Here is a 15,289-nt window from a genome sequence, read left to right as displayed (position 1 = left end):
GTTAATTAGCCTGCTTTGTGCCTGGCTTTATCTAATTTCACATTGACAGTTTGCGAAAATGTCTTCCGGAGCCACTACCAAATGACTCGTGAAATTTAAACACCGCAAAGTATCCTATTGAGATGCTAACACAAATAAAATTTTACGTTAACACACTTTTTGATTGAATCTTTGCCTCTACGTATTTGTAATCTGTTATAATAATTCTTTATTTCTTCATGCATTCAAGTGGTATTGAAATTTTACGATCCCCATCAGATCATCAAGACATGATGACTTGATCAGGGTGCTTATAGGTTGCTTGCTCCCCCTTGTTCTCTTGATATTAATCACAAAATGTGTAGAAGAGTGCATCTTTGCCCTTCTTTTTTTAAAATCATTTTCACACCATTCCCCTTCAGACATGTGCCAAGAAGCACAAACTTCCATGGTGCCTTTCTCACTTCTTTCTGTAATTGTGCAGAGCCAAGATCCGTAAAAGATCAAATCGAAGAATGTTCCATATGGCAGGAAGTATGAGCCAATCCACTGACCTTGAGTGCTGCTGGCATCTTGTGGACGCTATGGGGATTGCAGGCCGGCCTTGCGTTCTGGTCCTCAGTGCTAGTGCTGTCGACATTGACATGCAGCCTCACAAGTCCCTGCATTGTAACAAGACCTGCCAAGATATTCTGCCTATAATGTTCTGCATTTTAATGTTGTGTCTGTCATTGTGCAACTTCTCATTTTCATAGTCGGAACATTGTGCGTGTTGCTGTTTTAGGTACAGTAAATATTAATCCATAGACAAAAATTTCACCCAAATGCAACATCTAATAATGCTTCAGTTTGATTTAAATTCTAGACGTTGTAATCATTTGTACTGAAAGTGGTTGCTTAAAGGTTGTAATGTATATGAAGCAAGTTGCACAGAATAAAAGTCATGTAAGAACCGTGAGATTCAATCCTGAAATTTCATGCCAGAAAGCCTAATTTTGATGCAAGCAAAGACAGATCACATAGGGCAGTACCTGAATAAAAAAAAATTATGACATGCTCTAATTGTTGCTAGCAATAAACTGTTACTTAAAAAAATAGACAAGCTTGCAAGCTGCTATTCTCACTCTCTTCTCCGACTTTCGCAGATCCAGATTCTGTAAAAGTGAAAATTGAAGAATCTCCCGTGAGAGTGAAAATTGAAGAATGTTACGTTTGGCCTGAAGAACCAGCTGAACCACCCGCTGCAAGCGAATCGCCAGATCCGTCTGAACGCTCTGCAAGGGGCGTGTCCCAGCCACGCGCTTCCGTCGCAGATGCCAGCTTTGTCGACCTTCTCATGCGGCCTGAGAAGTGCCCACATTGCGACAAGACCTTTGCCGAGGCGTGGCGCATGAAGAGCCACTTGCGCTGCCACACTACAGAGAGGCCCTACAAGTGTCCCTACTGCCCCAAGGCTTTTTTCGTGAGGGGCTACCTGAAACACCACGAGCGACGCCACACAGGTGACAAGCCTTACGTGTGCGAGCGCTGCTGCATGGCCTTCACTTGTGAGAGCACCTTCACCGAGCACATGCAGCAGCATGACCCAGCACTTTCTACAGGTAACTTCCACCCTCAATCAAGTGAGGTCTTGTGACGAGCTTCAGTTTAGTCTTTGAAATCGTTCGTGCGCTTCATTTTCAATCAGTGGCTTTGTGAGCAACTGCAGCATGTTCCTTTCAATGCCTGATGAACTCTTTTCAGCATCTACCTGCCTACAACAGTGGAAGTGTTGGCACACATCTACAGTGTTAGGAACCTGTCGTGCTTCATGTCATGTAGCTGCTAATGGTGTTTTCTAAGCTTGTGCGAATAGTAAATTTTAGGCTCGAAGCAAATTCGAAGCGAAAGTGACTTCAGTCGAATAATTTCGAATTGAATTCGAATAATACATATGAGATATGAAGAAAAACAGGCATATTTATTATGACCTAACTAACCTGTACAGTACTTTTCAAAAATTGAAATGGGGCCTCTGTGCAAATGCTTTTTTTTTGTCCATTCAAAAGAAGTGGAAACAACTTCGAGTAGTAGCCGGATTTTACTTTTGGCACGATGCAAGTCATCCTTATAATATGTAACATTTTTAAGTTTACTATACTAAGAGCATATAAGCTGTCATAACAAGCTTTTAAGCTTAATAAAATGAATTCATTTGAGGGTAATATGTTTACTTAAAGCGGCCGTGTGACATTTTTTTATGTAGCCATAGAATGGATTCACTAAAGAAGCCTCGTGAATTCACCGCTCCAAAAATTTTTAGAATCCTTCCAGTACGCGCGGAGCTGCAAAAATTTTTCGCACTCTGCAAGTGTATTTTTTCTTCTCGTCCTTACGAAAGTACTGGAAGCTAAGCCAGAAGGGATAGCACGAGGAAAGAAAATGTGTCATGTGTGCTTTCTGAGTTTGTGTAGTCATTTGCTGAGAGAAGAGAGCAATTTTTAGCAGACTTTGAGAATGTATTGTGAATCGCACGCCGTGTGCAGCGCTATGATGTTTGGCTTGTGTGTCCGCGGTCGCCTCGACTACCGGTTGGCAGCGTTTTCTTACAATGCTCTAAAAGTGTGGCAGGGTTCCTTTAAATTTGAAAGAGGGCTTCGCGACAAAGCGAATTTCTTTTGGGTAGGTGTTTTCACGGTTTAGCAGTTCTACACCACAGTGAAACCGCCTTTACAAGCAGTACATTCCGATTAATATGCATTTATTTGTTCCTTGCGAATACTTGGAAATATTCAATAATTTAAATTCGAATCGAAGCGAATTCGAATATCCTACTATTCGTTTGAATGCTCGAAGCATTCGAATATTCCCACAAGTGTCCTCAGCCTAGTGTTTCCTGAGATTTTTTTTTGCTATGTTGCATTAGTTATAACAAAGAGTTTGAGCATCTATTGATAGCTCTTTGAGTAGCATGAACAAGATTAAATTTGATTTGATGGAACAACCTCCCGACAGCCCAGACCTAGCTCCATGTGACTTTCACTTTTTTGGGCCCCTCAAAAATGCTTTGCGTTGCCGATTTTCCCCATATTTAGACGTGCGAATTGCAGTGCAGAAGTAGCTTCACAACCAACGAAAAACTTTATATTTGGAAAGAATACATAGGCCTGTTGACCGTTGGGCCAAGTGCATTGATAAAGAGAGAGGTCGCATAGAAAAGAGATGCGCATAGTACAGTATAAACCGCTTGTAACGTAAGTTGTGGGAGTTACGAATATCGGTACTATAAGCGGTGCCTCACTCTAACCAAAACAACCTTTTTCAAGGGTCGCAATTGTGGAAGACATGTTGAGAAAGCAGCCTCGCTTATCAGAGAATCTAAGCATGCAATGCATGTTGGTTGTGACTTTTTAAATTTCTAAATGTTAAAAAAATACTTAACGCCCAAGGGACGCGTTGCCAACAAAGTGAACATGGAAAGGATGGGAGTGTCTAACATGAGAAAGTGCCATCGTGAAAATTGGCCGACGGCTTTTCAGAGCGCCTCAATTATGCGCACTATGCAAACTGTTGAATCACATCTGGAATCTTACGCTCTGAAAGACGTCAATCATTCGATCTCACGGGCGCATGCCCGACTTCAAGACGTTGCAATCGAATCGGGAACCCCCATTCGAGCACTGAACATGCCATTCTCATTTTCATTAATGATTTCTAGCCCTTTCTGTGAAAGGCAGCCACTGTAAAAGATTAGTTTATTTGATACCAAACCACAACTTAGATTGCACGCGACTGCTACTGAAATGCAAGTAACGCCAACTAGGCCTAGCCTGTTGTTCGGTATGTTGTCGCAGTAAGTATGTCCAAAACACGAAGATCGGCATAGAAAAGACACTACTTAGGCACTGAACCAAAAACAGCATGCATGATATGAAGTTCGTGTTCGTGGCCAGAGGATCGACGACGAAAACCCACCAGCCTTATGTAAGACAGCGCACTGGCTTAACTGCATGTTCCTGTGTATACAGCTTTCGCTGTATACACCAGAACACAATCTGTTCTGTACATACTGCCATACTGAGGCAGCACGTCGTGCCACTTGTCGCAAGTGCAGCGATGCAACACCCTGAACTGCCATGCTAGCAGACACTCTGCCAATCAAACTGAAAACTTCCTACCTCAATCAAGTCCGACTATGACCATGTTTTGCAATCTTGCTCTCATGAAAATTTATGCTTGCCATCTTGTGATTCGCCGAGAAGACCTTCGACAATCTACGGCATCGACTATGGCATCTTTATTGCAGACTGCATCACTTCATCAGGTACGCGCTATAACGATGGAAATAAGCTCAAACAGTGAAAAGTGGGGCTTTTGAGCTGAGTCGAACTGCGACATGTTTTGACTGTCGCTATGTAGGACTTGTGCATTGGGCTGGCATCACCGTAGGGCTGGAATCCTGCTAATGCTCACGCTCATGCAACGAATGTGCTTAGCATTTGCTTGTCAAGCCTGGCACTTAGAACACACATGGGGTTAAAAAGTAAAGTGTTTAATGCTATGGTGACGCGCCGGGTGGAAGTACAGATTGTCTAGCGACAGTTAAGGCATGTCTCAGCTCCACTGAGTCGAAAGACTGTTCAGGATGTTCTGGCTGTTCCAGCTGAAACCTACAGATCCTACATACTCTTGAACGTCGAATAACCTTAGAAGAGTGCCAATAGTGGAAACGTAAGAGAGCTTGCATTCACTGAGTTGATGCTGTAGTCCGAACACAAAAACAGGCCCGGACGGTCAAATTCTGACAGCAACTGTGTACCGATGATGTGGCAGTCTTCCAAGCTCCACTAAATCGCCATCGGGAATGCAAGCATTGGTGGCGGAAGGATGCTGCAAATCACGCCGTAGAGTTAGCTCGTGATATCAAATGCTTGAAACCATGGCCGCCAAACAAGCGGCGTTGCGGGCACAACAGCGCCAACACGATGACTGCTGGAGCACGTTAATGGCACCACTTTAGGCGGGAGTTTCTCCAGCAGCACTTCGATTCAGCTGCGACGTCTGTGACCGCCTGGAATTCGAGAGCAACCTGTAATAAACGCATTGCAAAGTGCATTTAATTGCTCATTTTAAGTCTCTATGACCCTGATCATGCAAGACATAATGTACGGCATGTGAGATAAACACTGTGGTAAACCCAAGCCAAATGTATGTCTAGTCTCATTAAGAAGCATGAACATGTAAACAATAATTGTACTACAATTTCCTTCAGCGCAATGTTGCTACCGCTAAGCACTGGGGTCGCATGCTTTTAACTTTCCCTCGTTAATCATTTGTACCGAGTGCTTGGGTGGTAATTTTCTTTCTTTTCTTTTTCTTTCCTCCATTCTTTGTTCGTTCACTCTGCCTTCCCTCCGCCCTCATAACGACCTCATTGCTTGCTTCCCAGGGGCGCACCTGGCACGCCTCATTTCAGGCGCGCACTCAGTGCCGCGATTGTAACAAAGATTTATTGGCAACGAAATTAGAACTTGTCTTTCATCTTAGGAGACTGCACAACAAGCGGCATGCGCATACATGGGGTTCTATGTGAAGGTGAACGGCAGTCGAAAAAGACCACATTGTAACCAATTCTGCACTACAAGCGGTTATAATAGGTCTTCACTGTATTACCCTAGCTTCACATTTAATAAACTCTAGAATGAAAAGTGCAGATAATTTTTTACTTTCCCTCATGCACCAGCAACATAACTTGCATGCCTTAAGCGATGACAGCAATTTTTTTCACCTCAAGCTTTGTTTACCGTGCACGCAAATTACTGATCACCAGTGAAAGTGGTTGTGTGTCTGCAGTGAGGTGCTTTCATAATACCATTAATCCCTAGTCGTCTGGGGCCATTGTGTAGCAACCACCTTACAGTGTCTATAACTTCATCTGGATGTGTAGCTAAATATTAATAAATGAAAGAGATGCCCAGTGCATCAATCTCTCAACTTCGTGTTGAGAATGCTCCGCCCTTTTACAGAAGAGAAGTCTATGGATTGTAAGATCAGAATGAACATTAGCCACTGCCTAGATGATCGATATTTTTACATATTACAGCATATAAGTGGCCTTGAGAAAAATTTATTTAAAATGTCTTTTGAGCTAATAATATTAACAGTGATTGTTTCTCACTGACAGGTGTTGCCATTCCATGGGCAGCAAGTTCGGTGACTTTGTTTATACTTACACTGTGCATATTTGGGCATCTGCACTGTACATCGTTGCTATCATGCGAGTTGACAATTTGACTTAAGCGTTGCTTGCGTTGAGTTCATTCAAACCTCTGTCGCGTTCCAAAGAAACGAAAATACCTGTCGGGCTGTTAACCTGATCTACCGCAGACTTTTTCAGGTATGCCGCATTTATAATTGAAAACATATGTTCAAACTTGGTGACTGCAACTCAAATTACCAGTTGTTAGTAGTGCGACTCTATAGTCTGCTCCTCTTTCTTGTGCTTGTTTTTTAGCACTTTACTCCTTTACTGTTCATGGATAGCCAACTACACTCAAGCCTCAATATAACAAACCCAGATATAACAAAAATATGTGTTATAATTAAGTAAGTGAAAATAGTCTTGAAGTATATATAGTGTCAAAATTTACCTCTATAAGGAATTTTTGGCTGTAACGAACTTATTTTCATGTCAGATGCAACTCTGTTATAATGAAGCTGGAGTGTATTTTAACAGTCTGTTTTCCTAAAATCTTTGCACCAAGGTAACACATGCTGAAAGTAGAGATCTGTACAGACGAGTGCATATTTTTATATGTTGCAAACATTTGTGGTAAATGTTGTTGCCGAAAAATTGCCAACATTAGAAGTAAGAATCAGTTGTATAACAATTACAGAACCCCTATTTGAAGATTTTAATGACGGCAACTTCACTCTAATGCATGCAGAGACAAATAACTGAAGTGCTACACTCAGAATAAGCATTTATTACAAGCTTGAATTGTAACTTTCTATGGCCGGTATTCACAAACCAACCTTATTCCTATCTCGTGCTTTCTTTATGTTTCTGTGAATTCTGCGTGCACTATTAGGGGACAAAAAGCGGTAATAGGGTAATAGGTAGCTAAAATGTTAGTGTGTTATTTTGGATGTACCTTGCTTATCAATTGCACCTGTAGGCACAGAATCAGTAAGGAGAACGGGAGATAAGGATAAGGGTGCTCTGTGAATATGGTCCTTAGCCATGCTTGCAGTACATCGTAATTTGAGAAATATACAAGCTGCAGTTCTTGACCTTTTTTTGTTTACTTCTGCAGACCCATGTTCCGTTGGTGTGGAAACTGAAGAATGTTTGGTTAAAGTGGAAATGGAAGAATGTCTAGAATTGCCAGAAGAACCAGCTGGTTCACCTGCTGCGAGTGTATCGCTGGCTTCTTCTGGACAAGCTGCGGTGATTGTGAACGAGCCCAACATTGTAGTGCCGGTGGCTAGCAGTGTCGCCATCGATGACCGGCCTCGCAAGTGTCAGAAATTGCAAGCTTGTTCTGGAAAACTCGTGGGGATAGTGAGCGAACCCAAGATTTTAGCGCCGGACGCTAGCAGTGCCAATCTCTGTGAACGGTCTCGCAAGTGTCAGCAATCGCCGCATTCTTCTGGAGAACCCGCGGGGATAGCGAACGAACCCAAGATTTTGGTGCCGGGCGCTAGCTGTGTCGACGTCGACGACCAGCCTTGCAAGTGTCAGGAATGTGGAAAGACTTTCGCATATCCTGGTGAGCTAAAGTTGCACATGCGCTGCCACGTGAAAGAGAAGCCGTATAAGTGTACCTACTGCCCCGAGTCTTTCTGCAAGAAGTACAGGCTTGCCGACCACCTGCGGCGCCACGCGGGTGACAGACCGTACCTCTGCCAGCTCTGCAGCATGGCCTTCACCTGTGAGAGCACGTTCTCCAAGCACATGGAGGAGCAGCACTGAGAGCGTCACCTGCCATCAGTCAACTCAGGGCTTGTAACAAGCTTCAGTTGCATCTTTGCAAATGCTTTATTGCCAACCAGTGCTTTGTGAAAAACTGCACCAAATTTTTTTCAGTGAACCCTCTATTCAGAATCTACCCAGCTGTCCGTAGACATGTTAACATCCAGCTTCTTATTTCGAAGCCTGTCATGCCTCATGTCACCTGTGCTCGTTGTCTTTAGCTGCTTTAGCTGTAATGGAGACAATGTGCAACTGTTCGTAAGCCCCTCGGGTAGCAAACCTCAATCGCAATTTTGGCTTGGTATAACATCAAGCATGTATGTCATGGCCCGTACAAATGACATGTCGATAAGCAATGCACAGCGATCGGCTCAAGAATGACTGCTGCCTCTTTTTCGTTCTGCTTTCACAAGCTGTGACTATGGGTTCGCGTGTGTGTATGTATCCACTCATGTCTTGATGGAATTATGAGTGACAGTGGTCCTCTGGGAGAGCATTCTTGCTGATACTAGTAACTGGCGGTTAACATTAGGTCAGTTCAAGCACTATATAATGTTTGGGTAGGTGTGATTGCTAAGCAGGAAAAGAATGACAGAACATGAAGTAACTGCAGATGTGGGAAAGCCAGGCTTGGGATGTGTGTCCAGCTGTATCAATACAAGAGCGGTGAGCTGTCCTGCATTCACATTCTTTTTTTTGTAAAACATTCTTGCCGAAAAATTAAGTGAGCAAAGCAAGCATTTTTCACGTAGAACAGCAAGGCAGTCTAGTACTTTTTGTGGCACTCTAGGTTGCATGAGATGCTGATGCAGTCTTGCAGAACACATAGAAAGCTCCTACTGTTTGCTGTGTCTCACGGCATCTGATCTATTGACAGTAAATTCACACTTCTTGAGTGCACAGATTGACAACTTTGACAACACTTTCTAACCCAAAATGTCTTGGCTGTGCTCAGAAATTAGCAATGGCCATTGAGAGTGGTTGAGTGTCCAGTAAGATGCTGCCATTCGTCTATTCAGAGTCACGTGCGGCCAATGTGTAGAAAACACCTAACAGTTGTCTGTGACTACATCCAGATGTGTAGCGAAATAGTGAAGTTCAATAACTATTGTTTGTTTTTGTTTGCTAATGGCAATTATAAATGGAAGATGTCTGAAATTTGTCGTGGTCACATGAGTAAGTATCGTGAGGTTTGTTTGTTCTCTTTGCCTCGATTTATTAATGACATTGTTTGTACTGTTTCGAAACCTGTGTATGCCCTCTCTATGTAATGTCTTTTGGCCCTTAAGGTGTAATAAATGAAATGAAATGAAAAACTGTATTTAGACCAAAACTAACTAGCTGTTGTTTGATTGCAAGAACTCAAAAAGGTTGAGACCCATGATTGATGGGCCCTAGTAAAGCTAATTTCAACCAAGGAGCAGTTTGTAGCAAGCAGATTGTCTTGATCTCATGCCTGCTGAAAACCTAACTAACTATCCCACAGTATACGGGGATTCGCCTTCTCAACATTAGCCTCAAGAAATGTTTACTGTTAGTGCTATCAGTGTGCCAAATGGGTAAATAGTATTGGGTATGGCCACATGCTGCACCTTTTTAAAATTTCCGCAGGGGCGCCTGCTCGTGCAGGCGTTTGGTGAGTAGCGTCACCACGGACCCGAGCTATAGGGGGGGGGGGGGGGGAGGCAGAGTTAAATTATTGCATGGCTGAGTCACGTCCAGAGAAAAGGAGATTCGGGTGATTGAATCGAAGCTGTGCCGTGACAATGAGGGAACAAATGTTATCGTGTTAAGAACATTTCTCACGAGTTATTTATCACTTGATTCCAAAAGAGTCCGTCTGAAATGAGAAAAGTGTTTCATTGGACACCCAGGTGTCCCACTGTCCGCCGGGGCTACTTTTATCAAGTGGGACTCGTATATACTGCTGTCCACTTGAGGCGGTTTATATTTTCTCGTGAAATGATGCAAAGCAATTGGCACGTAGTGGCACATTGCATGCAATGCACGTGTACTTTGTGAGCATTTCTTTTTTGCTAGTCGAGCACCAGTGGCATTGCCACAGCGGGCAAGTAATGTTAGGGTTGTGAGTGTTTCAAGAGAATCGTCGCTCATTCGAAACATCAGTCATCGCGTCCTCACTATTGTTAAAGCATTCTAACAAGCTCCAGCTTAGCTCAGGTGCTTACTCAGCAATGAGACGCCCTTTCTTACCGTTAGGAAAAGAAAGAAGTTAGGGCAGCTACGCACTAGCATTGCAAAGACTGACAAAGCAGCAGAGCTGGTATTGTTGCCTTCTCTGCTTTCACTCGCCATCCCCTTCTGTTTCCCCACCCCATGCTCTGGTAGTCTATACGCCGCTATGCTTGCTCCTCCTTTATTCTGTCTCATTTTTGTGTAGCTTATTCCTCTTCTCTGTCCTTTCATCTTTTCTCTTTTTTGTCCTTTTCTTTTTAATTCTCCCTCTCGCTTTCTTGCTTCCTCTTTCATTCTTTCTCTCTCTTTTTCTCTTTGAACCTGCTGTCTCGTCTTCTACATTTATCCTCTTCTCTTTTTTTTCTCTCTCTGGTACACGTCCTCTCGCCCATCAGAGTTATTGCATTCCATGCGGAATGATCCGGTAAGCATGATCTGGAAGTGATGCAGAAGAAGAGGACGAAGGTGAAGAAAAGGACGAAGAGAGAGCATGCGAGTTCCTGGTGCTGATGGTGTTTTGGCCTCGCCACACGTAGGAAAAACTGATCAGTTCCGCCGTAAAATGTTTCAATCGCTACAGACCCAATAGCTGTCGCTATGTGCACTAGATCCAAGTCACTTTGCTTTTCATAAAACATGCACAGCTCACCTATCTATACTTCAATATCGCAAATAAACAGCTGATACTTTTTGCTGAGTGCTTACCGCAGAGCAAGAAAAACAAGATTTATTCACGCAGAATCATTGTCTTGGTCTGAATTTCGCTGCAAAAACACACTAGAACTAAAATGCAGACATGAAAAAAGAGCTCTTGGACTTCGTGCCTGCTTTGACCTTTCAAGAATGTCATAAAACTGTGTAAGTAATGATGTAGTTGACTCAACCGATGAAGTTAGTGGGCTGGATGTGGTAGCGTAAGCTCTTTTGAGGAGCTAAATCATTGAAAACAAGGAACGAAAAGTGGGACTTGCATGTCCCTCAGTTCATCCAAGGGTTGCGATTCCCGTGCTGAGGTGGTTTTAAACCAACCTAACTTCATGGTTGCTTCTGGTACTAGCTTAATGCATACTTTCTCCAGGTAGGGTACATGCAGGTCGACATGAGCCTGTAAGTCAACGTGAGATTGTATGTCTTGAACCTGAGCAGGTGCTTCAAATTCTGAAGGTTTCCACACTCATTCTAAACATTCAGGTGCAAAACATCTTGTGAAAAATGTATTGAGAATACGCAGAATGCCTAGGTGGCGAAAAATTTATGTAGTTCTTGTGGTATTTCGATGTGTTAAGTCGGAGTGTAATTTTAATCGAGAATGATCACCCGTCTCCGAAATGTGACTCCTTACCGCGCCGCATCAAATGTGAATGAAATATTCAGTTTGCTCGTGATCTTGTCTTTGCTAAACAAGAAAGAGTAATTGTTGAAACACCACTCTTACCATGCAACTACAGTTGGTAATCGAGAAAACGGGCGAAAAAAGAAATGCGGGTGGAGTTGCCATCTTGAAATTCTCTTAGAAAAATATGTGATGTTATATATTTTGAAGGCATCTACCGAGTTCTAAGTAGCTTTTAATCGATAAAAATGAAATGCATTGTCCTTCGTTGGTGTTTTAAACCTAGCATACGAAGTTTCAGTAAATTTTATCAAGCCAATGTTAAGAAAATACGAAAAATACACAGAAATTTTTCGACACCACGCACTAAAATTTCAGTGCAAAATTTTAAAACTTCAAGCTTGATTTTCTCCACTAATAATGAACTTACAATAGTAAACTTATGGCATTGGAGCTCTCAGAGTGCAGTTTATCAACCTGATCCAAGTGAGTGTTTCTGTTTAGTGTCTGCATGTTTGTTTAAGGTGTTCACCAACAAAGGAGAAACTGAACCTATGCAAAGAGACCCGGCCAATACGAGGCATCTTCTTTTCTGGTATTTTACACATCTCGCTTTATGCTCTTGCACTGCCCTTCTCCGCCATGCTGCAAGGGACTTTGGAATGTATTGATTCGGGGTTTACACTTTTTATAATCTGCAGCATGGCGAGTTAGACCCACCATGCCACAGATTAAAATGCAAGACTGTATTCTGCGAATTCAGCGAGAAAAAGAACAATTGCACTACTGTTTTTTTTTTTTTGGTGCCTTTATTAATAATCACTACAACAGGGTCTCAGTCTCAGTGGCAAAAGCTAATTTAAAGAAGCACACTATGTGTAGGAATAAAATCGCATGATTAACTTATATGTATAAAAGAGTTGAAGGACACCATAGGTCCATAACTGGGTATACGTCCATGATTGGACGTGTTCCAATTATGTGGCTCTTTCAGCAGGTCATAACACTGTAGAGGAAGGCACGATCTTTCAACTGCTCTATGTCAGCTTTACAATAAATAAATAAATACATAAAAATAGTTTGAACATGAAGCATTCCTCGGTCAAAAAATAAAACTGTGAATGTTTTAGTCTATACATCTATATATCTCTACAGCTGCCTACTAACCTGAAATATCCCCGAATTTATATAAAAGGGCGTGAAAGTAGGACAAACATGACTGTTCGATTCTCACAGAAAAAAGTTGGGCCGGTCTCGCATAACAAGGGAATCAATGTAATGCGTATTGCGTGAAGGAACGGCGAATCTGCTGAAATTTTTTTTGTTCAGCGTAAAGTTACAAAACAACATTAGACATATGTAAAAATGTTGTACGCATAGACCTGTATGTTGAACAGTTGCATATGTATTATATAACCAGTTTACAATTGTGTAACGACGCTAAGAGTAACATGGGCATTACCAACATCAGAAGCAGTAATCCGAAGTGTTGTGCTTGTGCTTGAGAGGATGGTAGTCCGGGATAGTGCCACGTAGACCAACTTTAGAAGATGGCCCTTAACTACAACATATGCTAGCCCGATGTGACACTGCCGGTATCATTGAAGTTTATATGTAATCTATACAAAGTTAGATTGGCAGCACTGCTACCACAATTGACGCTTCACCGACATTACTTCTGCATAAAATCTTTTTCCAAAGGAGTTCGGACACCTTGAGTGGCTTTGTGGTGGAATACTTGATTGCCATGCAGAATGCCTGGCTTCGATTCCTGCTGAGACCATAACATGTTTTGTGTGTTTGTCAGGCCAACAATGCTAATTTTGGTTTTTCTTAACGTTGTAGCATTTAAATTACTAATGCCTGTTCACACCATTTCTAATTAGATTTAAGTGCCAAACACCTGTGGTGCTGTGATGAGTAGTGAACACTATGGACACTAACTGTTGAATAGAGTGGCGTGTTGCTCTTTGCCAGTGAAACTTTGAGACCGAAACCGCACAAAGTTCATTGGAATGCAGAAAAAGAAAAGCAGGCAAGAAGATGCTTCGGGCGGGGCAAAGCAAGGGGAAGGAGAAAGAGATAGCCGAGGGGGCTGGTTGATCGAACGCACCAACCAGCACCAACCACTTGGGAGAAAACGTTCAAGGGTCTCAAGGCAGTTGGGTTCCAGACCTGAGCCAGCAGACCCAGTGGCGACCTCTTTGGCCGACAAGGATGTTGCCTGCTGTACGACGTTGATGTGGTGGTGGTCTCAAGGGTGCGATTGGCAAGATTTCCAGTGACACCTTGACCGAGTCTCCAATGAGCTCCTGCCCTCCTATCTGCTGCTCCACTGGCGCTTTGCCGCAGCTTCAACACGACATTTCGACGTCAGCCAAACTGTGAGACGAACTTTTCTTTGTAGTTTGTGGGACTCTTTAGCTTAACTTAACTTTAGCTGACTTTTTTAGCTTAATCTGTATTCTTGGGCAATATATTTGTACAGCCACCATTTATTCCTTTCTTATTTGTAATTTCTTTCTATAATTTGTTTTAGAGATAACAAAGGAATATAATTCCACTGCACGGTTTCGTTTATTATGCCTCTGAAATCATTTCTCAGTGACAGTACTTAACATTAAGAACCTAATACATGACAAGCACATACCCGCGTACCACAGCCTGTGGTATACGGGTATGTGCCACACATGTCTAGAGGAAAAGGTTGGACGTTGTACGAAATGGGATTCTCAGATTAATCATGTCATGACCAGATAGTCATAATTGCCTTAGCCTGTTACCCTCCTACACTAATTATAATCTACTGCAAGTTAAGGAGGCAATCGCGAGAGAACTTCAGATGTAGGCGGCTAGATATATACGTAGATAGAAACCCTCAAATTGTCTGCAGTATGCGAAGAAATGCTTTGCACCTTATAACGTGAAAATCCTGTCGCTTGCAGACCCTTTCCTCTACTCACGTTGGCACATTCCCATGTACTGCGTGCCATGATAGGGGGGTAAACGCCACAGGTGTTTCACAGGTTGTATCTACCCAGGACCGCTCGAAGAGACATTGGCTATTAAAACGTGAAAACTTTCAGAAAATCTGGCATTAGTAGCGTTGAGCCGGTGAATGCAAAGAATAAAAATCAGGGTCCCAACTTATAGGAGTTTAATCTGAAAATTGTGCGTAGCAGTCAAGTATTCTACCGAAGAGTCGTGTCCGGTGTTGATACAGCTTTTGAAAAGAGTCGTATGCAGGCTTCATATCTGTTCAGTGCCAATTGTGGTTGCAGTTTCGGCTATGTAATTTTGTAATAAAGTAATAAAAGTTTCATATGCACTCCTATGATATAGACGTCATGTTGGGTCGAATTCAATTGGGGCTCCGCTTTTGTAAGGCTAATAAACATTACGTATGTACCTCTTTGACTCGGTAAGCCATAATTAAGTGTACCTCAACTGCGGAGAAACACGCTCGAGAACGCTACGTATAATACTCGCATCATCCCACTTTAGCGTGCACATTGTTTTGATAAAAGTGACGTCTGTGCTCCAACTTGAGTGTAAGTGTTATGTCAGACCTAAGTTACCGTCTAAACAAAGTGTAGTTGATGTATCTGGTAAGCCCACGACATGCACACAAATGACTCCATTTGAAAGAAACACGTCGATCGACCTCGTCACGCTCGACTCAAAGCCAGAAAATTCAGCATAGGCAACTGCACCCTGACCTCGTCACATAAAATCAATTTCCAAAGTGCAAGGCATCGGCCCCTTTTTTTTCTTTCCTGTCTTAAATAAAGGTCGCGTAGGTCCTTGTTTTGAAATCGTTTGTGCTT

General features: G+C 42.6%; 1 protein-coding gene across 1 annotated transcript in view; it reads left to right on the top strand.

Annotated features, from left to right (window-relative positions):
• LOC119163149 (uncharacterized) overlaps window positions 1-15,289 on the top strand; it is a 61,188-nt gene that overhangs the window by 41,214 nt on the left and 4,685 nt on the right. The window contains exons 4-5 of the mRNA XM_075874512.1: window positions 1,074-1,580; window positions 7,275-7,932. Coding sequence (XP_075730627.1) covers window positions 1,074-1,580; window positions 7,275-7,932 — 1,165 coding nt within the window. The remainder of the gene's footprint in view (window positions 1-1,073; window positions 1,581-7,274; window positions 7,933-15,289) is intronic.

Source organism: Rhipicephalus microplus, chromosome 9 (assembly GCF_043290135.1).
Source record: "Rhipicephalus microplus isolate Deutch F79 chromosome 9, USDA_Rmic, whole genome shotgun sequence".
NCBI lineage: Eukaryota > Metazoa > Arthropoda > Arachnida > Ixodida > Ixodidae > Rhipicephalus > Rhipicephalus microplus.
The sequence above is the reverse complement of the archived record's forward strand: the minus strand, read 5'-3'. Positions and strand labels throughout refer to the sequence as shown.